Genomic DNA, 26,335 nt, shown 5'->3' on the forward strand with positions numbered 1-26,335 from the left:
CACTTCTCTGATAATCTAAATTTACAGTAAACTGTCAACCTGATGTATATTGGCTAAATAGACCTTCACCTCACAGTATATGCTCCGAAAGGGAACACCGTGATCTGGCTGTTAGAATTTAGTCCTAAACAAAAATCTTTTGAACACAAAGCTGTAACAGTTTTTATTCACATAAAGAGCAAGATAGGCTTTTTAATTTAGTGGAAAATTACTTAGATAAAGTAAGCTATTTTAACAAAAAAGCTTTCAATTGCTTCCTTTTACTCCAATGGTCAATTTGAAGATTACTGGTCCGTTGTATTTAGTGCATGCTGCATTGTTCCAGAGATTTCCAGATGCTTTATTGCATTCACATATACAGCAGCACCTTGCAGGCTAGTACTAGATAACGGAGGCATTACCAGCACCGTTATCTAAAAGGCTTCTTTTGTAGCACTGAACCGGACTCTTGAATCATGATATCTTTCAATAAAGTCATTCACGGGTGAAACAAAGAAAGAAGTAGTCCATATAGCAACAAGTAGAATGACCTGTAAAGTCAGAGCAAGTGGATAATAGCCAAGCTGATCTGCCCATATTTATACAGCACCTACATATATTAGAATGGCAGCAGAATGTACATTTAGATATGAGGTGAAGTCGTCTTACCGATGACATTATGTTGACATATTGCCTCTCAGGTGGTCTCTTGGCCATATGGATACGGTGGATATATGGCGAGAAGCACATTAGCTGCCATTTACAATGAGTTAGGTGCGAGAAAGCCTGTTAGATAGTAGCAACTATGCCTTACAGCAACAGTGTGCTACAAAAATGTTGAAGACGAAAAATTGAGGCCCGCTATGGTGTCTGTGGGGGGGGGTTTAGTGATGGAGATCAGCACTGTGAAAAAACATATTTAATATTATATCAGCCCTTATGCAGCAGATTTATATAAATGCAAGATCCCCTACTCCACATATAGTAACACATAGTTTTACGTGTGATTTTCGAGATAGTTGGACGTCTTTTGCACATTTTTAAAAATCCTTTGGGAGCCTTCCTGGGCGTTGACCCACGCTGAGTGCTCCCCCAACTCCCCAGGGCTGAACAGACCCTGCTAAACTGAAGTCCAAGTCCGGGGTGAACCCCAGGTCACTGCGTCTAACAGATATGAAAATGTCGCCTCTTTGGAAAAAGGGCACGCCTTGTTGTTTAACAAAGAGTGTCAATGGGAAAGATTAATCAGAAACAAAATGGAAACGGTGTCACTTTGGGGTCAGGCAGAAGTTATCTCTGTTTAGAGGAGCGAATAGAATAGGGGGGGACCAGGGGAAAAAGAAAAAAAAGGAGAGAAAAGAAAGCTTTCAATATTTCCTAAGTTTGGCCTCTTGTTTCTCCATGCAGAGGCCTTTTTGACGTGGACAGTGTGGATCCGCTTTGTGAAGAGCTGCTGCATCTTCAGGAGACACATATACAGTGTGGCACCTCGGACATGGAGAGGAAACAGGACGTGGACTTGATGGCTGATGGCGAGGAGCACGGTCAGATACTTTTATATCATTTTTACCTGAGAAAAATGCAGTTAAAAGAAATGATTGGTAATTTTCAATCTATTTAAATATATGGAAGTTTCCCTAAAATCATTACATTTACTGCTATTATTATTCTTGCTGTTATATTTTACCCTGGGATATTTGCCCCTTTACACTTTTAGTACGCTCTCTCTTCCAAACGTTTTAGTTAGTACATGTTATTACTGAAGCCTCAGTTGTTTACAGTCAAGGTTTGCTGCAGGACGCACAGGACAGTCATATTAAGATATTGTATATTTGTTGGGAAAATTGTTCGTGGGAAATGTTTTAATATATTTCCAAATTCAATCAGATTCTGGAAAATTGTATTGGATAAGAGATTATCTGTGCTGTAGGGAGCAAGTCTGGCATGTAATGTAATTGGTCTATGTTGGTTCAAAAGGCCACGCTTTGTTTGGTATGTGGCTATAAAGAAAGGTATATATATATATATATATATATATATATATATATATATATATATATATATATATATATACACGTCTCCTGTTAAATGTTGGTCCGGTGTGTGTGCGTAACACAGAAGAACTGATGCTACGTGATGGCCGTGCGATCACAGCCAGATAACTTTCATGTGGTAAAAACACAAAGCAGAAATAGCTTGAAATTATTGCATTGTCCTGGCAAATTGTATGAAACAACCGTTTTCACATATGTAAACGTGGAATGGATAAAAAAAAAAAAGGAGCCTTGTGCATGCACGCAGGTGTGCAGCATGAGAGTGTTTTCTCTTGTTTTTAAGTGTGACATGAGCGGGTTTCTGCAGGATGAACTGATGCACAAGTCATATGCTTCATATGCTTCATATGCTTCATATGCTTTAGGCTTGTTTGTCCGCAGAGCAGCGGCTCAGTGTTTGCACGAAGCTTGTGCACCGTTTTATTTTTATCCTACATGACGTGAGTAAGCTCATATACAACATCACAGTTTGTACTGTTGCATTGGCGTGTTTTTGTTTCCCTGCTCGTCTCTTTATTATGCTGCAACACGTTTTAAACTCCAACAACCGATATTCACGACACCAGCTATTGGAAATGGTCCTTTGTTTGTGTTAACCTTTATTTTCTCAGGATTTTGGATTTCACATCCACTTTTCAAAGGAGGTGGATTTTCATCACATGCAGCAAAGCCTCACCCACATAAGTTTGGACCCATGCAGTAAACAAGTTAGTTGATTGGTTTTGCTTTATATACTGTGATTTAATAAGAAAAACATCAACGTAAGCCAGTCCGAGCAGTGTTGGTGGTACCAATGCCATGCTTTCCATTGGTTCCTGTTTACATGATGCCCACAGGATGCGCAGTGATTGGTGGTGCTCCACACGTGACCAGGCAACTTTGTACATTTGACAGGGAGTAGGAGGGTTTTGTGGAGATCAGAAAAACGACAGCGCGATAAAAATTAGTATTGTTGCACTTCACAAATTAATGACCATGAGTTCCTACTTGATAAACTCCAACTATATCGAGCCTTCCTTTCCTCCATGCGACGAATACCAGCAGAGCGGATACATCCCCAACCCTGGTGATTACTACGAGCGGCCAAAAGACACGGGCTTCCCCCACCACGACGAGCAGACCTACCCGAGGTCAAACTACACAGACACGGGCTACGACTACGGCAACGTCCCCGCCACTGGACTCGATGATTTCGGGGAAGGACACCACGCACAGCCGCCACCGGTTCCACAGAGCCACGGTCCTCGGATCACTGTGGCCCCAGATGGTGGCGCAGGGGGTAATACTGCCAGCAAAGACTGCAGCCTCGCCGGGGAGGTGTACCCCGGTGCAGGGAAGGGCAAGGAGCCGGTGGTCTATCCATGGATGAAAAAGGTCCACGTTAACAACGGTGAGTTATCGTCACGGTTAAATAGCAGAACCACTGAGAAACAACCACTGGAACACACGCCAGCCCATTGAGGCAGCACTAGCAGCCCTTACAGCAGCAATTTACGACTATCGAGCAGCAGGGTCGGTAATTAAGGACCCTCGTAAATTTTATTGCCTGTGTTCGTCTGTCGGGGCCATGTGCTTTTGTTGCTTTTTAACCCAAACTACCTACACCACTGGAGCCGAGCCAGACTGTAATATCCAACCCCGCTGTTTGTTAATCATTTCTAAGCTTGATATGTCCCTGGATGCGAGTGCTTGTACACTCGGCATCTCCACATTAAGGTCATGTCCGTAAACTGAAACAAGGCAGAGAGAGAAAAACAAACAGAGCGGCTGTGATTCTTTTTTTTTGATTTTTTTTAACCAAAACCCAGAAATGTTATAGAATTTTTCAACCATTTAATGTGTCCAATTGGAGGGACTTTACTGGTTTGGAATAAAACGCTTTATCAGCCTGCATGTAACACCTGCTTGCATGCCTGTGTATGGCTTTTCCCCCCTCCAGTCAATCCCAATTACACTGGAGGAGTGCCCAAGAGGTCCCGCACTGCCTACACCCGCCAGCAGGCTCTGGAGCTGGAGAAAGAGTTCCATTTCAACCGGTACCTGACCCGTCGCAGGCGGGTGGAGATCGCACACACCATGTGTCTGTCAGAGCGCCAGGTCAAGATCTGGTTTCAGAACCGGAGGATGAAGTGGAAGAAAGAGCACAAGCTTCCCAACACCAAGATCCGTTCCTCCAGCTCGGCCTCGTCCTCATCCTCGGGGGCCCAGCAGCAGCAGATCAAAACAGGCCAGCAGCTTGTCCCCACGCCGTGCACTGCAGGTCTATAGTGCCTGAATGAACCCCATCCAACAACACAAACCCAATCCAGACTGAGATGGCAAATATCACAAGTGGAATTTGATGGACCGTTTCTCAGTATTTTACACATGGTGTTATCTCTTTCACCTTGCCTCTGCCATTGGGCCCCTGTCACGTCCTTTGTACCCTTCCTCCTCTCCGGTCGTCCTCGTCCTCTTCATATAAGCTTGAAATTCACCTTTAATTGCCACGATGGCAACTGAAGTGTTTATATATTTGTTTATTATTATGAAAGAAGGATTACGCACTTTCAAATGTAGGACTTGGATCAAAATATATCATTACAGCTAAAAATTGAGTGGGTTAAAAGTAAGTTTGAACTCATTTTTCTATGTTCTCTTTGAATATTGTTTTTCTGTTTTTTTTTTGTATTATTTCTCATGGAAAGCTCTAATATACTTGAAAGATATTTAGCAGACTCTAGATAGATGCCTGTTAGAAAACCAGACGGCTGTTTAGAGGTATGGCATCAGTCAGAGTAACAGTGTAGTTTGTGTGTTTGAGTCGGTTGGTTTACTGTTGAATGTAGTCCATGGTGACTTTCACATTTAATGTACATAGGCAAATCATAATGAAGGCACAATAAGAGAAGCATTTCGTCACGTAGAAATATGTATGTTGGTATTGTAAGGTCTAGGTTTATTTGTGCTATAGTCCGTTCCATGTTGTGCTGTGCTCTAAACTGTGAATATTTGTATGTGTTGTCTCAGTAATGACCTTTGTGATGTAGGCTAGTGTAGGCTCAGTCTGTCCCTGTGAAATAAATATGTACTTCACTTATAAAGGTTGACTTTGTCTTAGACATTATGTCATTGCAAATACTTATTTGATTTTTTGCGAAATATGTATTTTTGAAGCCGCGCGTAATAACACGCCAAATGCATGTATTTACCTCTTCTTTTAAAAATAGATTCATTATTTGGGGGATTGCATTTTCAAACTCTAACATATAACTGTCATGCCGTTTGTTTTCATCACAGTACATAGGCGTGGAATTAAAAAAAAAGAATTCTTATTCATAAAGCATTTCAACCAGTGTTTGGAGATGTCAGAAGCATTGGATCATTTCCTACGCCACACTTTCATAATACTTTATTAACTTCGTATAAATAGAATCAAAATATATTTGGTATATTTTATGTTGTTTGCAGAGATGATTCAGTCTTTAATCAGTGCGCAAAACTGTGCAGTTTCTTTTCGGTAATATTACAGAAAGCGTAACAGATCCATGATTTCAGATGTTTAATATGAGTAACCTATTGTGAATGAAGCATGTCTTACAGAACTCTGACTCCAGTATGTCTTTAAAACCTGAACTGCCTGGAATTCTAATCCAAAATGTTTGGGAATTACATGCGGATTTTCGTGGATAAATATGAGACGTGGTTGGAGTGTAGGAGGCAGATATCAGCTGCTTAAGAGTTGCTGGCTTTGCTACTGATGCGGGAATCAAACCAACCCCAGATTGTTAAATGCATCCGACCTCACATATTGTTCTCTTTTGCCATTATAAGGATCTCAGCCAACCTCAGTACACCAGAGTGAGTGTTGGTCACTACCTGCTACATCCAAACAATAGAGAGTTCAACCCGGGGACACGGCCGGCTCTGACCAATCACCAGCTCAGAGCACTTCTTCTGACCCCTGACCTTTCGACACACACAATGTTCAGACCATACATCAGTGCTGAGACCTCTACGAGCTTTTTCTTCTCATTTAAGATTTACCCAGAGACAGCGCGGAAACAAAAACGGTGGTTTAGGTGTGAATCTGAGCCATGAATTTCCCCAAAATTATTCTTAGAGACAGCTCTTCTGCAATATATCACAGAAACACTCCTGTCAGGTCGTTCAGAGAGGGCAGATAGGAACTGAAACATGCTGGCATTGTGCAAAATGTTCAATATGTTTGTGCACTTATGGTTTGTGCTCAATATATATGACAATACTGGCAATGGATGTGTCCACAATGCGTTTAATATTAAATTAAAAAACACTGACTTTCACCAAAATTCCCACAGAAAATAGCAACAGTGTGACAGAATCACAGTCAAAATTTACACAAACACTGTTTATACTTAATGATACACTTTTTATTGCATATTTCAATCAACATTTTTGTCTGCAAAAGAAAAATAACCCTGCAGAAATGTAAAAAAAAACCTTTTTGCATATAATACCCAGCCCTCTGTGCAGCACTTTCTGCAGACATGGAAGCTGTGCAGAAGATGGCGTTGAGGATGATTGGCACCGGTTTTGCGCAGACAAGAAGTCCAACTAGTTAAATTACAAGATTTCAAGTCATTTGATTCGCGAATAGAGGTCACTTCCAATGTACTGAAATTTTAATTCGCTCTTTCACGTGACTTGTTGAATAATGAATGCCCCGGGGTCAGAAATAGATCTGCAAATCTGCCTTATTTTCATTTGAAGTGAACCTCTGCAGGGTGCAAGTCTGATCTCTTCTCATCTGACAGTCAGAGGAAACTGTCCGCTGGACACAGATCGTCATGACTTGTGAGTAGATTTAGCTGTTTTTCGTGGTAGCATTAGTGGAGGTGTTAAAAAGGGTAGTATGAATATCTTGGAAATGGAGCACTTTATTATCTTATGGCGAATTTATATTCATTTATATTATAATATCTTCTTATTTCCAGCTATAAATTACTGTAGTAAGTTTCTGAGCTTGCTAATATTACAATTCGTTTTTCAACTTTTTCAATTTTTATTTCTCAATTTGACTAAAAATCATTTCAATTGACTTAATATGTGTATGTGTTTGTGCTTAAACGTTTAGACATGCTTGAACCTCTTGGAAATATTATACAAGACAGCAAGTATTATTTCCCCCCAACTTCTTAACTTCTGATGAAATGTAATAATACATTTTCCAACAAATGTTTTATCAAACCATATTGCAAATTTGTTTTAAATGAATTTGTTTAAAATGAATCGGTACTGGTGCTGCACATGTGGCTGTGGAGGTGCAGCTAAAACTTTATTGGGAGAAAGTAATACAACCACTTAAAGTTGACATGAATCGCAGCGAAATGAAGCATCAGTCTGCATTTATGCTTTCAAAAAGTTTACCTCATACACTAAAAATGGGACAAAGCTTGATGGTTGTTTGTATGGATTTTGAATTGGCAACGTTTCAGTTTGTTATGAATTGTTATAATTGTTATCAAGATCAATTAATTCCCCTTTAAATGTAACGATGTGAGTAAGTGTATTTAAACAACAGTAACATTTCAAAAGGCTTCTGTTTTCTGAAAGAGCCTTTCAATGAGAGTGAACACAAAAGGCAATTTAGACACAGGTTAAACATTAACAAAGTCCCTAGGGTATGTGGCAATGTGAATAATAATACAAATAATAATAATAATAATAATAATAATAATAATAATAATAATAATAATAATAATAATAATAATAATAATAATGGTTATAATAATGATACGTATTTTGCAAATGCCTCCAAAATCTAACTGACAGAAATTGACCAAACGCCTTCCAATAGATTTCAATTACTTGACTTGTGTTGTAATATATGATCGAGGAACATTTTCAGTCATGAAGAGACAATAAGTTCAACATGAAAATTGCTTTATTACAACCACCTTTATGCAAACAATTACGCTGTCCTAGTTCTTCTGCATCTGTGAGTGAGGGATATCTCCACGTCTGCTTAAGGCGTTGAATTTCGCATTAGCCTTGATGTTGGCCGATGTAAACCTCACAGAAAGAGTTATCTTCTCCTGAGTGTGTAGGTAACCCAAGCCTGGCTGTTAAGAGCTCTGAGTGTCAACATTGTGGGGAGATATGCACCGCCGTCTGGCCAACATCCAGAGGTCTGCCTCCTCTCTGCTGACAGCGATAAGGAGCCCTGATTTGTGTAAATAACTCTGAAATTTGTTTTATGCGAAAACAGTTGAGCTTTAAGACATAATCAATCATCTGCTACTTTTGAGCAAAGGGCAAGTCTGGAAAAAGTGCAACAAAAAAAAAAAGATAAAAATAAAATAAATAGGCTACCAGCCGAAGGCCTTCAATTGGTTTCCATCTTCTCCTTGTTTTTGAACCCAACATAACTTGCCACTCGACTCTCTGTACCTCTGCCCGGGTCAGGGAATAGTTCAGGTGCTATGGCGAAAACCAAAGTGGGATTAGATTCCAGAGCATAGTCATGTCCCGCCATATAATCCAATGTGACAGCTCCACATCTGTATCTGCAAGAAAAGAGAATGAGAACACAATAACACATTTTAGACACAAACTGTTTAACAAAAAAACAACAACTCGTGCATCAAAAACCTGTGCGTAAAACATCCTCTTTTTTTTGCCCTGGTCATTGTTAATCCTCCTCTTTTCTTAAGTTTTTGAAGTGCTGAAGGTAAATTAATAAGAGCTGGTCTGCTTCCGTTCTTGTCTTTAAAAGTTTACCGCTCAAGTTGTAGTTTGAGGAGACAAAGGCTGGTGTGGGAGTGGGATGCTGTCTGTGTCCGCCCAGAATGATTAATCGTTGTGGTGGGATTTTTCCACGCCCGCTGCTCGGTGTTGACGGAAAACAAGCGCCAAACGGTGCCAAGAGGAGAGAAGGATAGGAATTTCGGTAATTCACTTATAGTGTATATATCTACCATGTCACGCTATATAGAACTTGGTTTGTATTATGGTGAATTTGGCAAACAGCAGGAAGTCTTAGTCGGACCCCAACCACCCTTACAAAGCTCCTAAACTCATCCTTTGCTCAAATCTGTAATGTCTAACACCACTCAGCTGGTCAAAGGAAACGGGTTAGTGCACTAAGGTCAAATGGGGATCCATGTACTGATCACCGGGGTCGAGCAACCTCTCTTTGGTTATACCTCACCTACACTTCCCTACACTGCTGACTGACACCCACTCTGTGTAGGACAGGTACATTTGTGACATTTTACCGTTTGACCAACGGCGTGCAGGCTTTTGGTGATGGAGAACCACATGCTGATTGAGTGCTACTACAACCAAACCGTGCGACTGCGGACGGGGGGCGATATTGAGCAAAAAGCTCCTCACAGCCCTGACTGTGCAAAGAGAAACGAGCACACCGGAGTGATCATTGTGCCACTCTTAAATGGTGTTTTGTAGGGAAAGCCCTCTTCATCTAGCATGGTGCGAATTGTCACGCTGCAGTGTAAAACATCCAGTTGTTTAAGCCTTTCTCAGAGCTTTAAACTCTGCACTATACTTTTGCTCTGGTTTATGCTTTAAGATGCTTGTTTAAGAAAGGAGATGCACTTATGACTTCTGGTGACTAGTAGTTCTCTTGAATACCTATGTTGAATACACTTCCTGTAAGTCGCTTTGGATAAAAGCGTCTGCTAAATGACTGTAATGTAATGTAATGTAATGTAATGCATAACACAGGCAGTATTCAGGCACCACATATATGACACTTTAAAACCTGACAGAACAGTCTTTCCCTCTGAATGGGCGACACGTGGAAAAGCTGCTTCTCTGCGAGAGACTTGCTCCTCTGCCAGATCCATCGCAGTGTCACACAGCCCTCTTTTCTCTCCCTCCGAACTGATCCGTTTCTCCTGAGGGGCAATGACTGCCTCCATTAATGATTCACGGGCTCAAATAAAAGGGATTTAAGTTGACGTTGCATCACGTGAGTGGGACGCATAACACTGCGCGGTGTTTTGGCACGGGGAAGAAACCCGGAGTCCCAGTCTGGACACATGATGCTGATTATATGCGGGTTACCCCTACTTTCCGTGAGGGGAGTCCGGGCTGTGTAGTTTGATTTCTCGAGTGGAGAAAAAGAAAAAGAGAGAGACAGTGGAAGAGAGAGGATCCCGGGGTTGTGGATGTATTTGCTGCCACGGACGGATATGTTTTTCCACGCCGACAGAGTCAATGACCGAGCTGTGGGAGGATGGATTTTATTTTGAGGTATTTCCGCCGATTGTTCATTACTGTCGTGAGTTATTGCAGAGGTCAGTGAAAGAGGGGTCCAGGGTTTCTGCAGGGTTAGAACATATAGACAGGTACCAAGAAGCCACCGCTATTCATCCATCTGTTAATGTCTCAGATCCTCCTGGCTAATCAAACGAAACACAAACAGACCTTCCAATTTGACTCTAAACATATATATATATATAGGTGATGATTTAAGGATGTGTGTGGTCCATTGAGATATAGACATTGTTCCATCGTATGCTTCCTATAGGTTAAGGATTATATTCAAGACACTATTAGTTTTCGTGTAAAATTGAGTAAAATCGACTGAATTATTCCTGTTTTATTCGTATATTTAATAGCAAAAGCAGCCATTTGGATACAAGGGCCTGTATAACAGTTTGTAAATAAAGCGGCCATTTAAATATCGGCTTCCAAGAAAAAAAGAACCCAAGCAGAGCTCCAGGGTGCAGTCCCATAAAACCAAACATCTCGTGTCTTTACGTGGGGTTTTGTGCGTAAAGGATACATCAAGGTGATTTACATAAAAAGCAGGGGAAAGCGGTGAGGTTGTGTCGGTCCGCCTCGGAAACGAGCATATAATGTGAGACGGAGGGCTGAGGTCGCTCCTGTGATTTATGGGGACTTGGGGAAGGAGAGCTAATGACTATTCGATCCATTTGTGGAGAAAATCCTCACAGGCCAACAGGGAAACTACAAACACGTTATTTGCATTTTATGTTATTAGTGATAATACGCTGATAGGCAGCAATATTTGGTTGTTGTGTTATTTTTGTCTTTGCATTCTGGCTTTTATGCATGCATGTTGTCTATTGTTTTGAATGTACGTGAGTTTCCTACAGATATATTTGTATATATTTTGCTTGATTATTTTGTTGAAAAATGCTAAAATATAATGAACATTTGAATGGTCCTCCTAAGCTGTAATCATAAACCTTAACACAAAGACCTGCAGCCTGCTGCTAAATCTAACACAAATAATAATCTTGTAAAAAATAAGCTTTTTTCGAATTTTACTAGATCATGGTTTTCGAGATGTTTCATTCTGTGCCTTTTTAAAAAATAAGGCCTAAACAATTACGTATAATACAATAGGCTACTACTTGTATATCAAATTGCTCCAACTATATAGGGAACAACTATCCCTAGATCAAAACCGCACTAATATATTTTCCAGAAAACCCTTTAAAGGTTATAATATCTTCTGAGAAATTGAAAATGTTTATTCCTCTTTGCAGAGATCCAGCCAAGTAGATCCAGGCCATCGCACGGTCTCCCAGACACCTTGAACTGCCTTCGGTAAGTCCATATATCTTTATTGATTTGTCTTATGAATGCTTGATGGAGATATCCTTATTCAATTTCTAATAAGTACCACACACGCCCACCAAAGCATTCGCAGGGATAGAGAAGCAGGCTATGGCTTGTACATCTCCTTGTAGCAGCAATATGACCAGCCCGAGAGCAATAATTCCTTCTCTTCCACTTGTCTTTGTGGTGTAATTTGTCACTATAAAAGTGACGAGGGGAATCGCAGCTCTTGGAGCGGTGCCTTACTCCTTTCAAAAACTACTTTCAGTGAAAGCCATCTGCTTGTAGCTGCTATAGTTTACTGCACTTAAGTTTTAATAATGGATTTCTCTTTCATCAACATTTCAGGGTTTTTTTTCTTTCCTCCCACATTGTTTTACGCCATAATGTGCACGGCACTCTATGACCACCACCTCATGACATTTCACCCTCAGCTCAGGGCCAAACTAAAGAGAGACACGAATCAGCATTTTAGCAAAAAAAATACAAAGAAGTAAATAATTATACTATGTGACTACTCTTAAAAAGAAAACGCCGAGTTGGCTAAAAAAAAAAATCCTCACGCGTGAATTTCTGTCCCACTCAGTCTCCCACGCCGTCCGTGTTTCTACCTTATTTTCATTGTCATTGAATTCTGTCTCAGAGCCTGAAAACAGCAAAGAAGCTGCAGCTCTAGACGTGTTTATAGCTGTGAGGACATAAATCTATGTTCTTCCATTCTTTCTTTGGCTGCAGAAGAGAGGGATTCCCTGCTGCCGTCTCTTCTCCCCTCTTCCTCGCTGCATGTCCTCCTCTCTGCCTTTTGGTGGTGAACCTTATTCCCATTTTTTCACACCCTTGCTCCTGGTGGGGTTTTCCCCTTGATATACCTCTAAGCACGGCTTTGATCTGAAGTTGTTGTGCTTTCTAATCTTAAAATAATACTGTGTTGTATTCTTCATACAAGAAGCAATGCAGGCAGTGGAATTCCTGGCGCTGGAGTGAAAACGAATTCCGCGTTCCTTGTGCCTATAAAGATTGAAGACTATATGCAAAAAATGCGGGTTAATGATCAAGCCGCGGATAGAAGCCCTTTATGTCCCGTGGAAATTGAAATGCAGCATGGTCAGCGGCTGATTATTCCTTTGTATTCCCCCTCTCTCCAACATCTCCTTCACTGGGCTGATAATCCCACTGCTGGACATGGAGTAAATAATAACAAAGAAATATTAAAAACACTTAAGGGATGGACTATCATTATATTTGTAACGATATATTTATTTGTTTCTAGACACACTGCCTCATTTGGTTGGGGGAGGAGGAGAGCAGCCACTTCATTTGAACTGGCTTTCCTAGGAGCTACTTATTTGCATAATTTTTTTTTTGTCTATGGTGACGCTCTGGTTCGGGGTAGTTCACTGGTGTCTGCTTGGTACTGGTGAAGGATCACATCGTCTAGCATAGCCTGGGCTGAGTTTAATATTGCTATGAAGCCCTGGCCATTGCTCTAAAGCATGACGATAAATTCAATCTTGAGACCAGATAACTCTTATCTTGCTGACCCGACCGCTCACGCCTGCTTTCGTAATCTCAGTTTACCCATCCACTTCGAGTAGGGGAGAAAAAAAAAAAGAAAAGGGGGAAAAGGAAAGGGGGTTCTCTCGGCTCTTCCCTTTTTTGTTGTGGCTGCTAATGCCTGGTGCATGGCAGGACGCACTCTGCTGCTGCTGCTTCACCCAGACAGCCCTGCCTTTTAACTTTTCTCTGGATTACTGCTTTGATCGATTTCGTCGCTGAATGAGAACATATCGCTTGGTGCTCTGCATTCGTCGTCAGAGGATAAGGTAAGCAGGCCAGGAATAGGCTCCCTCGGTTGTAAATGGCGGAGTTTGTGTGTCGCTTGGTGATTTATCACCGTATGACTTAGATCTCGGTTCAGGAAGAGTTCACACACACAGTCAGTCAGCCAGATTCCTCTAACGCGGAGCAGAGGGCTGCACAGAAAGTCTGTCATTTGTCTCTCTTTCTGTCTTTTATGACTATCGCAATGGATCGCCTGGAGATATAGACCACAAAGCTTTCTGATATCTTCCCGAGGTCATCGTGTGTGCAGATACAGCGAAGACACCTTCTTCCTCTGCGGGTTATCTGCGTTAAGGACAAGCTCAGAGTTTTATTTTTATTCTAATTTGCTTTGCACGGCTGCACAAACCTAGAGTTTGTCGACATTTTCCTGTTACTTCTTTGTGTTAATTTTATGAAATGCATTCTGGTTATTTTACTCCGGAAATATTCTCCGGGCTACACCTAGGGATTGTGAAATCAGGAAGTTTCTGAAGCAGCCTACAGAATGACCGTCGTTAATGTTGGGAGCACACTTAGACTCTCAGACACATAATACCAACTATTAGCTTCAGCAGTGGACATTTTAAGTTAGAGTTGCAAAAAAAATAAATACTTTTGATTTATCGAGTTATTATTTATTTTATTTCGTGTCTCAATAATCTGCTTTCTTGATTGGATCGAGTGCAATAGTTACAACTAGAGTGCAGACAAAGGAACCGCTTAATTTCACTCCCAAATAGGGCTGGTTTTATTTTATATTTGTGGGACAATTGAAAATTATTACATTTTATTAAAAATAATGCAGCTCATTATTATTGATGCAACCATTATTACTTGTATTATTAATAATAATAATAATAATAATTATTATCATTATTATCATTATTATTTGTATGCATTGCCCTTCCCTATTTAGAATGGCAATGGTTAAAACACCTGAAGTCCAAATTAAATATTTCACTATTTCGTTGGGAATGGGACATTATAAAAGCTTTCCCCATGATGACCCGTGGATCTGTGTCTATTATGGTTTATAGTTTCCCCAATACTCTTTTAGAGGCTGATCCCCATGGTTACCTGCGTGCATTATGCTGGTTTAGCAGCCGGCTCTAGCTGGGCCATGCCGGGTTTCTGTACCGGGCTTGGCTGCTCTGAGCCGTCCGTCCCGGCCCACTGACCATCTATCCCATACATCACCGCGACGGGCCGCCGTGCAGACAGCACCGACAGCAGCCATTATTATGGGCCTGCAAGGAAAAGTTCACACCGTGGCCATGGAGATGCACGGATGCTCGCCCGGTTTTTCAGGTTTCCTCGTAGATTTCCAATCTATCTTGCAGCATGCAAAGAAAAAAAAAAAGAAAAGAAAAAGAATGCGGTTGTTTCTGCTTTGCGTCAGGTGGGCTGAAGCTCAGCGCATTGAGATCTGTCCTGTTTTCTGAAGGAAGATTATTTTTTTTGTTAAATCACAGTGAAAGACATAAATGTGTTAAACGTGTGTGGGCAATATGGAATGCATTCACTTGCATCAACAAAAATCATATACAATGTTGACAGCCCTCTTGGCACAATAACAATATATCAGATATTTTATTTTCCTGTGTGGTAACCCGCTAATCAGATTTCCCTACAGCACACTTTTTACCAACAGCATTTTCTCTAAAAGATGTTCTGTAACTCTATATCCAGTTTTATTGTTACTAAGCTCAGAAATTTAAAATGGCATGCAATTTCTTGTTAAGTTCTAAAATTGATTTGGCAATCTGAAATGCTTTTGAAAAGGTTTGTTTTGATATGGTCTGGCACAGATGGTAATACAAGGTTAGTGCGTGCCTTTGTGCCCTGTGTAAGCCATAAGGTAAACGGTAATAGTCTCCAGAACTGTTGGCCCTATCTTGCTTCCATAGTCTCCAGTGTCAGGTCTGTATTGAAAAGTAAGATGGATCGCCACCATTTCTTCTCCTCACAGTGCGTCTTGTAACCCTAGGTTCACCCGAGGAGGCCATTGGCGGAGAGGCGTCACGTGACCACGGGGTGCCAATGTTATTCTACAAGGGTGTCAAGACCCTGTCAGTTTCTGAAATAAATATTGGGAAACGGCGAGATGCAAAAGGCAACCTACTACGACAGCTCCGCAATTTACAGTGGCTACCCATATCAAAGCGCAAATGGCTTCAGTTATGATGCCAATCAGGTCCAATATCCCCGGGCCTCTCATGTGGAAAGTGAGTACCATCGACCTGCCTGCTCCCTGCAGTCTCCTGACGGCTCCGTGGCTCTGCAGAAGCCGGGGGAGATGGCGGAGAGCTGCGACAGGACCACAGCCATTCAGGCGGCGCAGTCCAAGGTTCATCCCGAAAGCAATCAACCACAGGTGCCCGTGTCAGGCCCACCTCCTCCCTCACAGTCCCCCGGTGCTATCAGCCAAAACACAAGCAACGGGTCCAACCAGCCCAGTGCCAAGAACGGCTCCCCGACCTCGACTACCCGCAAACACATCTTCCCCTGGATGAAGGAATCCCGCCAGAACACGAAGCAGAAACCCACCAGTAGCTCCAGTTCAGGTACTTCCAGCCTAATCACAGCTGCTGCCCACACATACATAACTTGATAGCCTCTGACCAGAAAGTGACATGAGTTTTGTTGAGGGAGGACACAATACCTAGAGGGGTGGGTGGTGGCAGGTAAGGGGAGAGGAGGACGATGTCAGTGTGAGTGGTCAAATATTTCTGTGTCAGTGTCAGAGAGGTGTTTATTTTACCCCATCATTTTCAAGTCAGTTGTTTGTGGTATTTTATGGGATTACATGTATGTTGTTTCCTCTGGGTGATTATAAAGTTATTCAAAGAACTCTAGCCAAAAATGATCACAGTGTTTAATCAACACCGCTTTTACACAATCATAGTAAATGTTTTAAACTTCTTGGACATTATCCAAAATGATACCCTAAAACAGGATATACTAAAAATACACTGTAAGGTTATAGGCCATAGAAGAAAGATGTGAGTCTACCATGTGTTGTCCCCGTGCCCTGCAGCTGACCTGTCCCTACTGTAAACACCATCCACTGATCACATGATGTTCCTGGAGGGACAACAAACAAACACGCACAACAGTTGTTTCAGTTTGTCCTGCTGTTTTGATTAGAGGGGAACTTGGTGGGTCAGAATGGGGGGTTGTGTTTGGGGTGTTTATTTACAAAGTGCCAAACTAAAAATTCAGAGATGCTCATCTTCCCATGACCTTATTTTGTAAATGCAGCGGGCACTATTTCTATTAAGGTACAGATGGTATTCATCAGAATAAAAAAAATAAGTTCTGTGACTTATTTTGATTCATGTGCTTAACATTTTGTCTTTTTTTTTTTGGACCTACTCAAGCCAGATCCTGCTGTTTTGATGACAGGAATCTTAGTTGGTCAGGTTGGGGAGTTTGGGGTCTTTAACTCAAAAATTAAGAGATGCTTATATTACTATGGCATTCTTTGTTATCAATTAAATGGGTAAGTTTCTTATAAAACATTTTGAAAATGTAGAGCAAGATGGTGCCTTTCGTTTATTCAAATTATACATATATATATTTTTTGGGGGAATGTTTTTCATTAGTTTTAACAACATGTTGACGTGTTAACTGGAAACCAATTTACGCACGATTTACGCACGTAGACCTCAGGTCCAGCTGTTTTAATTGGATGTAAGCTTGGTGGGTCACAGTGGGGAGTCTTGTTTGAGATGTATACTTGCATAAGGTATAGCTAAACATTCAGAGACGCTCATCTTCTTAGGACCTTTCTATAGTGCATATTACATTGGTAATTTTCAAATTCGGTTCCGGGTAGTCATCTACAGTATGAGCTAAATGCTGAGTTTTCATCAACTGATAAAAGTGCTAGCGTTTTCTACGCACGTACACTGGCCAGATTCAGCTAATATGTTGGAGGATTTATGTTTGGTTATATGAAAAGAAACACCCCTAATCTAATAGTTCACAGAATCCTACCTTCCCATGGCCTTTCCTTTTTGTAATATATGGATCATTTTCTAATTAAGTTGTATGTATTCTTCTGCAGTAAGAGTTTAAAATGCAAAGTAGCATGTTTGGTACGGGGTTTTCATTATTCTTTAACAACACGTTGAGGGGCTAACATTTATGAAAGCCTTTTACGCACACACACCAGATTACATTAATCCTGCTCTTAACACACAATTTCCCAAATCAGTCGTTTATAAATCAAGTTGCCTTCCATTTAAATATTTACTTAAATATCACACAGTAATAATCGTTATCACAATTGATAATGATAACCTACACACATGAGTATTACCTGTGTTAGCTTCTCTTTCATCTCTTTGATTTAATAGGCACGGTTATGTCATACTGCATTCCTTTTGCTCCATGTTTAGACGACAGGGAGTGAAATTTATTAAGTGTTGGCCGAATGCCACAGCTGGAGTAGACCAACACCTTGATATTCTGCTGCCAAGCTGCAGCTTTAGAAGGGGACGCTTATCAGTAAGGGCAGAGGTTTATGCACCCTGAGGAATACATAATGCTTGTGTTTGCATTACGCGGGGGAGGAGGAGGGTCAACATGGTTTAGAACTCTGAGGTTACCTGATTTCATATCAAATATTGACCCACTGGTCTTGGGTTACATGCTTCTCTTTGTAGTTAGTGTAGCGTGTACACAGACGCAGTGCCCATACACTGATTGTTAATTGTCTTATGGAGCCCTCATGGTAACCCTTGTGCTTTGCACTAAGCAATAAGGAGGAGGAAGAATAAGTCGATGATAACACTTATTTAAGTCGGGGAGCATATCTATCTAGTAAACCAGCCCCTCTGGATGGTTGAAAGTTCTGTTATCAGCTGTGTGCGTGTTGTCAGACGGTTTTACTCTCACTCTCCTGTCTCTGAACCCTCCTCACCCCCCTCTCCCACTGTAATGGATTACTGATTGACACTCTCCTCTCCTCCTCCCTGACAGTGGAGAGTTGCCCCGGAGACAAGAGTCCTCCGGGGTCAGCAGCTTCCAAGAGGGCCCGGACAGCTTACACCAGCGCCCAGCTAGTGGAGCTGGAGAAGGAGTTCCACTTCAACCGGTACCTCTGCAGACCCCGGAGGGTGGAGATGGCCAACCTGCTCAACCTCACTGAGAGACAGATCAAAATCTGGTTCCAGAACCGCAGAATGAAATACAAGAAGGATCAGAAAGGTGTCGGGATGATGCCTTCCCCTGGCGGGCAGTCCCCTCGGAGTCCCGTGGGCCCGGTCTCCGGTGGTGGTGGAGGATACCTCAACTCTATGCATTCTCTAGTAAACAGTGTACCTTATGAATCCCAGTCACCGACGTCTTACAATAAACCTCATCAAAACGCATACGCCATGGCCACGTCATACCCCCCTCCTCTGAACAGCTCCCTCAACAACTGCCCTCCCTCCCAGAAGAGGTATCCCGGGACCGACTCGGCCACGCCCGAGTATGACGTGCATCCTCTCCAAGGAAATGGCAACTACGGGACTCACATGCAGGGCAGCCCCGTGTATGTCGGCGGAGGTTACATCGACTCAATGCCCAATTCTGGGACCTCCGTTTTCGGTCTTACCCACCTCCAGCACCCGCCGTCCTCCAATATGGACTACAATGGAGCAATCACAATGGGCAACAGCCAGCATCACGGAGTGTGTGATCCGACACCGACGTACACAGACCTAACGTCGCACTACTCTCAGGGAAGAATCCAGGAAGCTCCTAAACTGACGCATCTGTAGCCCGGATCACTCCGCCCATTGTCTCCTCCACCTCCAGACACATCACTGCTTTGTTTCTGCGTCCACCTTCTCTCAGCTTTTGTTTATGTTCTCTATAGTTTGATGTGTGAAGTATAGCGTAGGATAAATAATCACGACTTGCTTGAATTTTTCTCTATTTGCTATTGTCATTGTTTCACAAAGACCTTTATCTGGGCTGCAGGACGTCAGGAGTGGGAGGGAGAGAGGGCAGTATAAGCATAGGCCTAGTCAAGCTTCTTTTTTTTTTTTTACTTGTTTTAAAATCGAAACTCAAACAGGGTATTATGAACATATTTTATTAATTTGAATGTGAACTTGTCTCGTCTTTTATTTATCCGCAGTTGAAGAATTGTGTTTTGCATTTTGTTGCACTTGTGAAAGAATCCTTCAAGAGCCACGAGCTGGGATTATGAGGGAAATACATTTTCAAAAACAAGGGACATGAACTCACACGCCACCTCCCTTGCTTGTGTTGTTCTATTGGACTTTTTAATGTTATTTATTTTATTTGGTGTTAAGGTAAAAATAGTCCTTTAGTATTATTTGACACCTCTGCGATATTTGTGTGGGTACAATGTTGGTGGAAATGAGCGTCTCAGCCCTTTAACAGCCCAGACATGCAGTCAACAGAAGCTCCAGCAGCAGCACACCATGTTGCTATTAGCTGTGCTTCCGTTTCTTCTTCTTCAAAGAGGTGTTCTACTTTCTCAGCGAATGTAAAATCAATCGGTCATGCAATAAGGGTGGAAAGAATGACACACATAGCTGTTTCTTTTCTTGACGTAAAACAGAAGAAGACATCATCCATTTTCTTTTTCGATATCATACATTCCTCGCTGCTCCAGTTTGGAGAAATAAATAAAACAATTGAAATATAATTCAAGCAAACCTTGTAATTTTAATTTAGACACATCAGAAGCATTTCACATGATCACAAAATTAAATACAAGACAGTTTCCTAAATAAAAATGTCAAAATATTTTTCTAGTTTTCCAATTATTACATTTAGTCATTGCTGTTATATATCTCATGACAGTATATAATTCTAGAGGGGATAACAAAAAAGAGAAAAAAATGTAGACAATTGGCAACACAAGATATAATACAGTGGTAATAGTTTAACAAACCATTGATAATAATTGGTACTATCTATATATTTGTATACTATTTATGCATCCAAAATGACATGAAAACAGTGTAATATTCAATAACAAAAAGGGAAATGGTTGCAGATGAAGCCAAATATTGAATTAAAGCTACTTGTTTTGTTTTTTTATCTCCCCTCCTCTCGATTCGACGTGAAGAAAAGTCTCGGGTGGCCTTCTCACCTCCTCTCATCTGCGTGGGCACATCCATAATAATAAAAATGTCACACGGGCCCTTCTGGAGATTCTGCAAGAAGACAACAAGCTAAATGAGAAATCGTTTGAAAAAGAATTCCCTGATATGTTCAGTCAGTCAAATGCGGTCAGACAGGATGCAGGGTGACGCAGGATCGTAACGGAGCTTATTTGTGTCATTATATTAAACATGTGTAATATGAGTGAAGATCAACACGAAAAGCTTCGGTGTCGTGGACGGTTACAGCAAAGCAAATAATCAGTGGAAAAGTGATAAATGGGTTTGAATTCCGTTCGGTCTATTTTGTTCAGATGAAGGCCCCGCTTTCTTTTTATTCTAATTTATTTTCATTGTTTGCAGTAATTCATAGCACTGCTGAAAAAACACGATACACACATACACGAAACTAAAATGCCTGTTTTGTAAATCTGTCATTATTTAAGGAAATGTTCTATATTTTTTTTTTTACCATGCTAAATTACTTTTATACTTCTCTCGTCAAACTACCTAAACCTTTTCGTACCATGTGTTCTCTTTGTGCGTTTGTCTTTTTGTAACTGCAGTATTATTTGGTCTCACTGACAGAAATCATTTTCTGCAATATCTGATTGATATAAGAGGCCATGGACATCGGTAACCCTGACATATGGTTAGCAGGGAAACCTAGAACAATTGAACCATGGTGTGTCACAGTAAAAAAAACAAAAAACACTGATGCTGAGTATTCCTGCATCCAACAGACACATGCACACGCTGCACAGCAAGACACTGATTTGACCCATATGCACATACACAGGTAGCCATAAATAACGTTTTAACTGGGATAAGATTTGTATTTCTTTCATTGCATTTCCATCCGTGGGAAAGTGGTCTTAAATCAATCCTGCTGTAAAGACAAGTGTGTAGGACAGACTGGGGTCCACTAAATGCCGCCACCCACTCCTTTCCTTTCACACAAAGCCTGTGCGTAATTCCAAAAAAAAAGCCATCCATCTCTTCCCCCAGCAGCTCTGTCCTACACAACACGGTCTGGTCCTCTCACAAACCTGCACGTCTACCAAAACGACAAAAATACGTGTCTTTGTGTAAATGCGTTGACCAAATACAAAGATAAAAGCCAGGTGCAGAAGCTGCTTCGCCCTACTCACCTTTGGCGCATTACCGCCTCCACAAAAAAAGGAAATGGTTGCATCTTGTGTAGATGGATTCTTATTTATCTTATAAAAAGATCCCTCCAGCGACAGCCCGGCCACAACTGCGAGCAGAAACTGGTTCTAATCTGAGTGGCCAGTGTTTCTCGCCGCTTCCTGGCTGCATTTGATCCGGGGGAGAGTTAGAAGCCTTAAATGTGTTGTGAGGGCACCGAGCTGTCAGACCTTTTGGCGAGTAAGATTGATCGCGCACAGGCTTCCAGGACTCTTTGTTTGGTATATAAGCAACAAACTGAGAGAGGCCTACTACTTCTCTTCTTCCTCTCCTACTCACCAAGTCATATATTTAAAAAATGAAAATACAACTTGTACTGCTTGACGAAAAACATCCCAAATGTGGCTTTCGCAGATTATTCTGGAAGGGATATGAAACAGAACACTGCAGGTTAGCGCCATTCAATAACAATCCCATTTACATAATAACGCTGCAAATGGATTCATTGCAAATGGTCGATTCTAAACGTGATAGTGTTTGCTTTATTACAATTTCATGTAGAATTGATACAGGAATACAGTAGGAGGTTTTTCTTGGCATTGTAGCCTCTGCCCTCCCAGTAAACCCTGTTCTAGGTTTGTCGTTTTCCACTTATAACATGGACATTAAACCATTCTTAATATCAGGATGATATTTAAAATAAGCTCACAATTATTGAAGCTTTTGGTTATCGAAAAATGTCACTATTACCAATCCTAAAATAGAGAAGTCCTGTTTGTTTAGCATAGTGCTCTTTTGTTTTGGGCATGACCTCGTTATAAAATCGACCTTTTGTGTAATAAACGATGTGCTTCAATATATATTTAGAGGCCACATAAATAGCCTATAATAAAACGATGATTATGACTGCGCATGCATGGACTACATGCGTGTGGGTCCTTTTTTTTTTTTATTTTTTTTTTTATTTTTTTTACAAGTTTCTGGACCTGAGCTGTAAATGTTAAACAGCTGTTATGGGATGAAATGGTCTGAACGTGTCATATCCGTCAGTATTAACTTAATGGATGGGCTTTTTATTGCTACACATGTCGATGAGTACACTGCATAATTCATTATTATGCATCTTTGAAGAATCACATCTAGTCTGGAGTCCACACTCGCTGAACTGACTGATTATTGGGGGTTGTTTCCATCGAGTTCAGTATCAAAGTCAGTTTTGGGCTTATGTTTTTTTTTTTTTCACCTCTGAAGCCTGACTCTTCCTATATGAATAGCCACTGGCGTGAAATGTGTGTGTGTCTGTGAGCGTCTGTGTGTGTGTGTGTGTGTGTGTGTGTGTGTGTGTGTGTGTGTGTGTGTGTGTGTGTGTGTGTGTGTGTGTGTGTGTGTGTGGTGGGGGCGTTCTCGACTGACATCCTCAAACAATACGAGAAAGAGGAGTGCACGAATCCGCGCACCCTGTGCTGGTCTCCTTCCCTGTAATAGTGAGCGTCAGCCATTCTTAAAACACACATTTTGTAGCTTAGTGGACTGGACTGAAGGAAGAGAGGAGGATAAACTGAGCGGACACAGATGTAAATAAATAACAGTCGTCCCCCAGCTGACCGAGGCGTTCTTCACCAGAGTTTTTGGATCAATCAGGCAGACAGTGGCTCCTTTTCATTAAACCCCAAATTGTCATTGGGCAGAGGTAATCATGTGACAGGCAATTCGGTCCAATTTCAACCTTGTCTCCATGAATTCAATAGTTTAATAGTAGCTCGGTCCCCACACGGCCGTAATCAGTGATATAGAATAAAAACCCCACCAGGATATTTTTTAATGACTTTTTCTTTCTCGTCCTCACTGAGCCGCAACATTTATAAAAACACGCGTGCAAACTTCCCCCGGCTCTCAGGGAGCGGAGATGAATTACGAATTCGAGCGAGAGAGCGGTTTTATCAATAGTCAGCCGTCGCTCGCTGAGTGCCTGACATCTTTCCCCCCTGTCGCTGATTCATTTCAAAGTTCATCAATCAAGAGCTCGACGCTTTCACGCCCGACACTGATTCCTCCTCCCTTTGAGCAGACCATTCCTAGCTTGAATCCGGGCAGCCATCCTCGGCACGGCCGGCCCAGACACAGCCCCGACGGATGCAGCCCTCTGCCCACTGCCTCCTTACCCCCGGAGTACCCCTGGATGCGGGAGAAGAAAGCCTCCAAGAGGAACCACCTGCCGACCTCCACCGCCACCACTATATCCAATGGACCCGAGTGCTTTTCTCCAAAAGGTGGGTGATTAAAAAAAATAAAAAAATAAAAAATACTGCAAAAAGTGTTTACTATCTGTTGCTAAATGTGAGCTCAGTAGCAGGCCTGTCCTTTAAAGAAAAACTAATAGGCTACATTTTTTTTTTTTTATTATTGTGATAGATTTGTGTTTATTGCTTTGCTGTGATTGTGAAAGAAGCAAGAAAAAATAAACAGTTTGGATAAAGTTTGGTGAGATGATTTATTCCCCCTAGCCGTAGCAGAGTTCTGAAGTGTGACAGTAATGAAGAGTGATGGAGTGCCGATGCCGAGGAGGGCAGCTGGAGCATTCATTAGTATCCCACACCAGCATGGACCTCACTGCTTCTACTGCACCGTGTTTGCTCCACGCTCATACTACACCTTATTGTGTGTGTAAAACAATCTGAAGAGTATCTCCTCGCTGTAATGATTTTTGGATAAATGGAGTACAAGCCAGAAGCTTGGGTCAGTAGCTCCAGCGGCCATTTTGCTGCAGCTTGTTGTGAGCCATGCCTGGTGGTTTTGTGATAGCCATGATGTTAGATGTTCTGTTCTTATTTCCCAGGCTCGCCTGAGGTTGTGGAGAGTGCTGGGGGAGGAGGAGGCTCCCGTCGGCTGAGGACAGCTTACACCAACACACAGCTGCTGGAGCTGGAGAAGGAGTTCCACTTCAACAAGTATCTGTGCCGGCCGAGGAGGTGGAGATAGCGGCCTTGCTGGACCTGACCGAGAGGCAGGTAAAGGTGTGGTTCCAAAACCGACGCATGAAGCACAAGCGGCAGACCCAGAGCAAAGAGAACCACAACGGGGATGGGAAAGGGCCGGGAGCCGAGGACGGCATCCACAGCGACGAGGACGACGAGGGGCCCCTGTACGAGAGGAGCGGGGCCCTGCTGGAGAGAGATACCTGCTCCTTTCAGAACAACTCAACACAGCAGCTCCACAATGGAGAGGCCATGGGCTTTGCTGCTGCGCCGATGAACAGCAATGACAAAAATCTGAAACATTTCCCCAACCCGTCACCCACTGTTCCGGGCTGCATGTCAACAATGGGCCCGGGCTCGGCATCTGGCCCGGACAATAGCGACAGTCCCCCGGCCCTGGATGTTTCTATACACGACTTTCAACCTTTCTCCTCGGATTCCTGCCTGCAGCTCTCCGATGCAGCCTCGCCGAGTCTATCGGAGTCTCTGGACAGTCCCGGGGACATTTCTGCGGAGAGCTTCTACTTTTTCTCGGAGTCCTTAACTACAATCGACCTGCAGCATCTGAACTATTAACTGAAATCAATCACAAAAGCTTTCTTTTTGTTTTTTCCCCCCCTCGGGACAATAAATATCAGGTTGCGATGGTTTGAACTCTGCTGTTATTTGTATATTCGGCACATTTATTCTATTGATATTTGACTTGACGATTAATACAAGGTAAGGATGAAATGAAATCACTGAAATAGCTCTACTCAAACGTGGCTTGTAATTTACATAACAAATTGATCTCTTGGAATGGAAATTATGAATGTTTGTGAATAATTACAAAATATTAGGCCTATGGAACCTGGTAATTTTATTTTTGTATAGCTTCCAATGTCTTGGATATTTTTGTTAGAATACAATTAACTTGCTAAAATCCTGTTTTTCTGGTGTTTTGAGTCGTTTCTTATTCTATTTACAGACTGAATATTTTAGCTTAAACTATTTATGGAGAAATTATGCAAAATAAAAGAAGTAGGGCATGAAAAGAGAGAGACGTTATGCAAATTCAACAACAGGTTGGTAATGAATAAAAATAGGCTGCATAGCTCGCGTTGAGTTGTGAAAGCACACACATTATTTAAATATACTCTAAATGTAGAATTTAATTTCAACGTAATGTAATTGTTTTAAATAGTTAACTTTTCACAAAAGGAATGGTAAGGCAGATCATTTTCGAATTAAAAAGTTTGGTGTTAAAACTTTTTTTTTAATATAGTAAAAAATTACAATTAAATATCTGCTAATTAGCAGTTTATCAACTAATATTTATGCAAAAAGTAGCATTTGTTTTGCTGAAATTACTTTACAGTTGTTTCTCAAACTAACACACACACACACACACACACACACACACACACACACACACACACACACACACACACACACACACACACACACACACACACACACACACATGTTGGCACTATATTCCAAGCTGCCTACAGAAACCCTAATGCTGATTATTTTTATTTTCACCTTACAACTTCATACTTTGGAGAGTAAAAGCAAACACGCCAGCACGGATCTTAACATGACAGGGCTCTTAACATTGTGTGCATGTTGCAGGCGAATAGCCGAGCCATGTTTGCCTTCAGGAGCT

General features: G+C 41.7%; 3 protein-coding genes across 3 annotated transcripts; all 3 read left to right on the forward strand.

Moving 5' to 3' along the window:
* Positions 1 to 1,464: 1,464 nt before the first annotated feature.
* Positions 1,465 to 20,126, forward strand: hoxa3a (homeobox A3a). Its single transcript, XM_054606091.1, has 4 exons — positions 1,465 to 1,523; positions 11,537 to 11,597; positions 15,421 to 15,997; positions 18,420 to 20,126. The coding sequence occupies exons 3-4, from the start codon at positions 15,538 to 15,540 to the stop codon at positions 19,202 to 19,204; spliced, it is 1,245 nt and encodes a 414-aa protein (XP_054462066.1). The 5' UTR covers positions 1,465 to 1,523; positions 11,537 to 11,597; positions 15,421 to 15,537; the 3' UTR covers positions 19,205 to 20,126.
* Positions 2,632 to 5,102, forward strand: hoxa4a (homeobox A4a). Its single transcript, XM_054606093.1, has 2 exons — positions 2,632 to 3,423; positions 3,973 to 5,102. Exons 1-2 carry the CDS (start codon positions 3,003 to 3,005, stop codon positions 4,299 to 4,301), a joined length of 750 nt encoding a protein of 249 aa, XP_054462068.1. The 5' UTR covers positions 2,632 to 3,002; the 3' UTR covers positions 4,302 to 5,102.
* A 3,492-nt stretch (positions 20,127 to 23,618) lies between the features above and the next one.
* On the forward strand, positions 23,619 to 25,535 carry LOC129097287 (homeobox protein Hox-A2a-like). The gene is given in 3 exon segments (XM_054606092.1): positions 23,619 to 23,982; positions 24,549 to 24,680; positions 24,683 to 25,535. Coding segments are annotated over 3 exon segments (1,077 nt in total). The 3' UTR covers positions 25,264 to 25,535.
* The last annotated feature ends 800 nt before the right edge of the window (positions 25,536 to 26,335 follow it).

The sequence above is a fragment of the Anoplopoma fimbria genome, chromosome 10 (genome assembly GCF_027596085.1).
Source record: "Anoplopoma fimbria isolate UVic2021 breed Golden Eagle Sablefish chromosome 10, Afim_UVic_2022, whole genome shotgun sequence".
In the NCBI taxonomy this organism is placed as follows: domain Eukaryota; kingdom Metazoa; phylum Chordata; class Actinopteri; order Perciformes; family Anoplopomatidae; genus Anoplopoma; species Anoplopoma fimbria.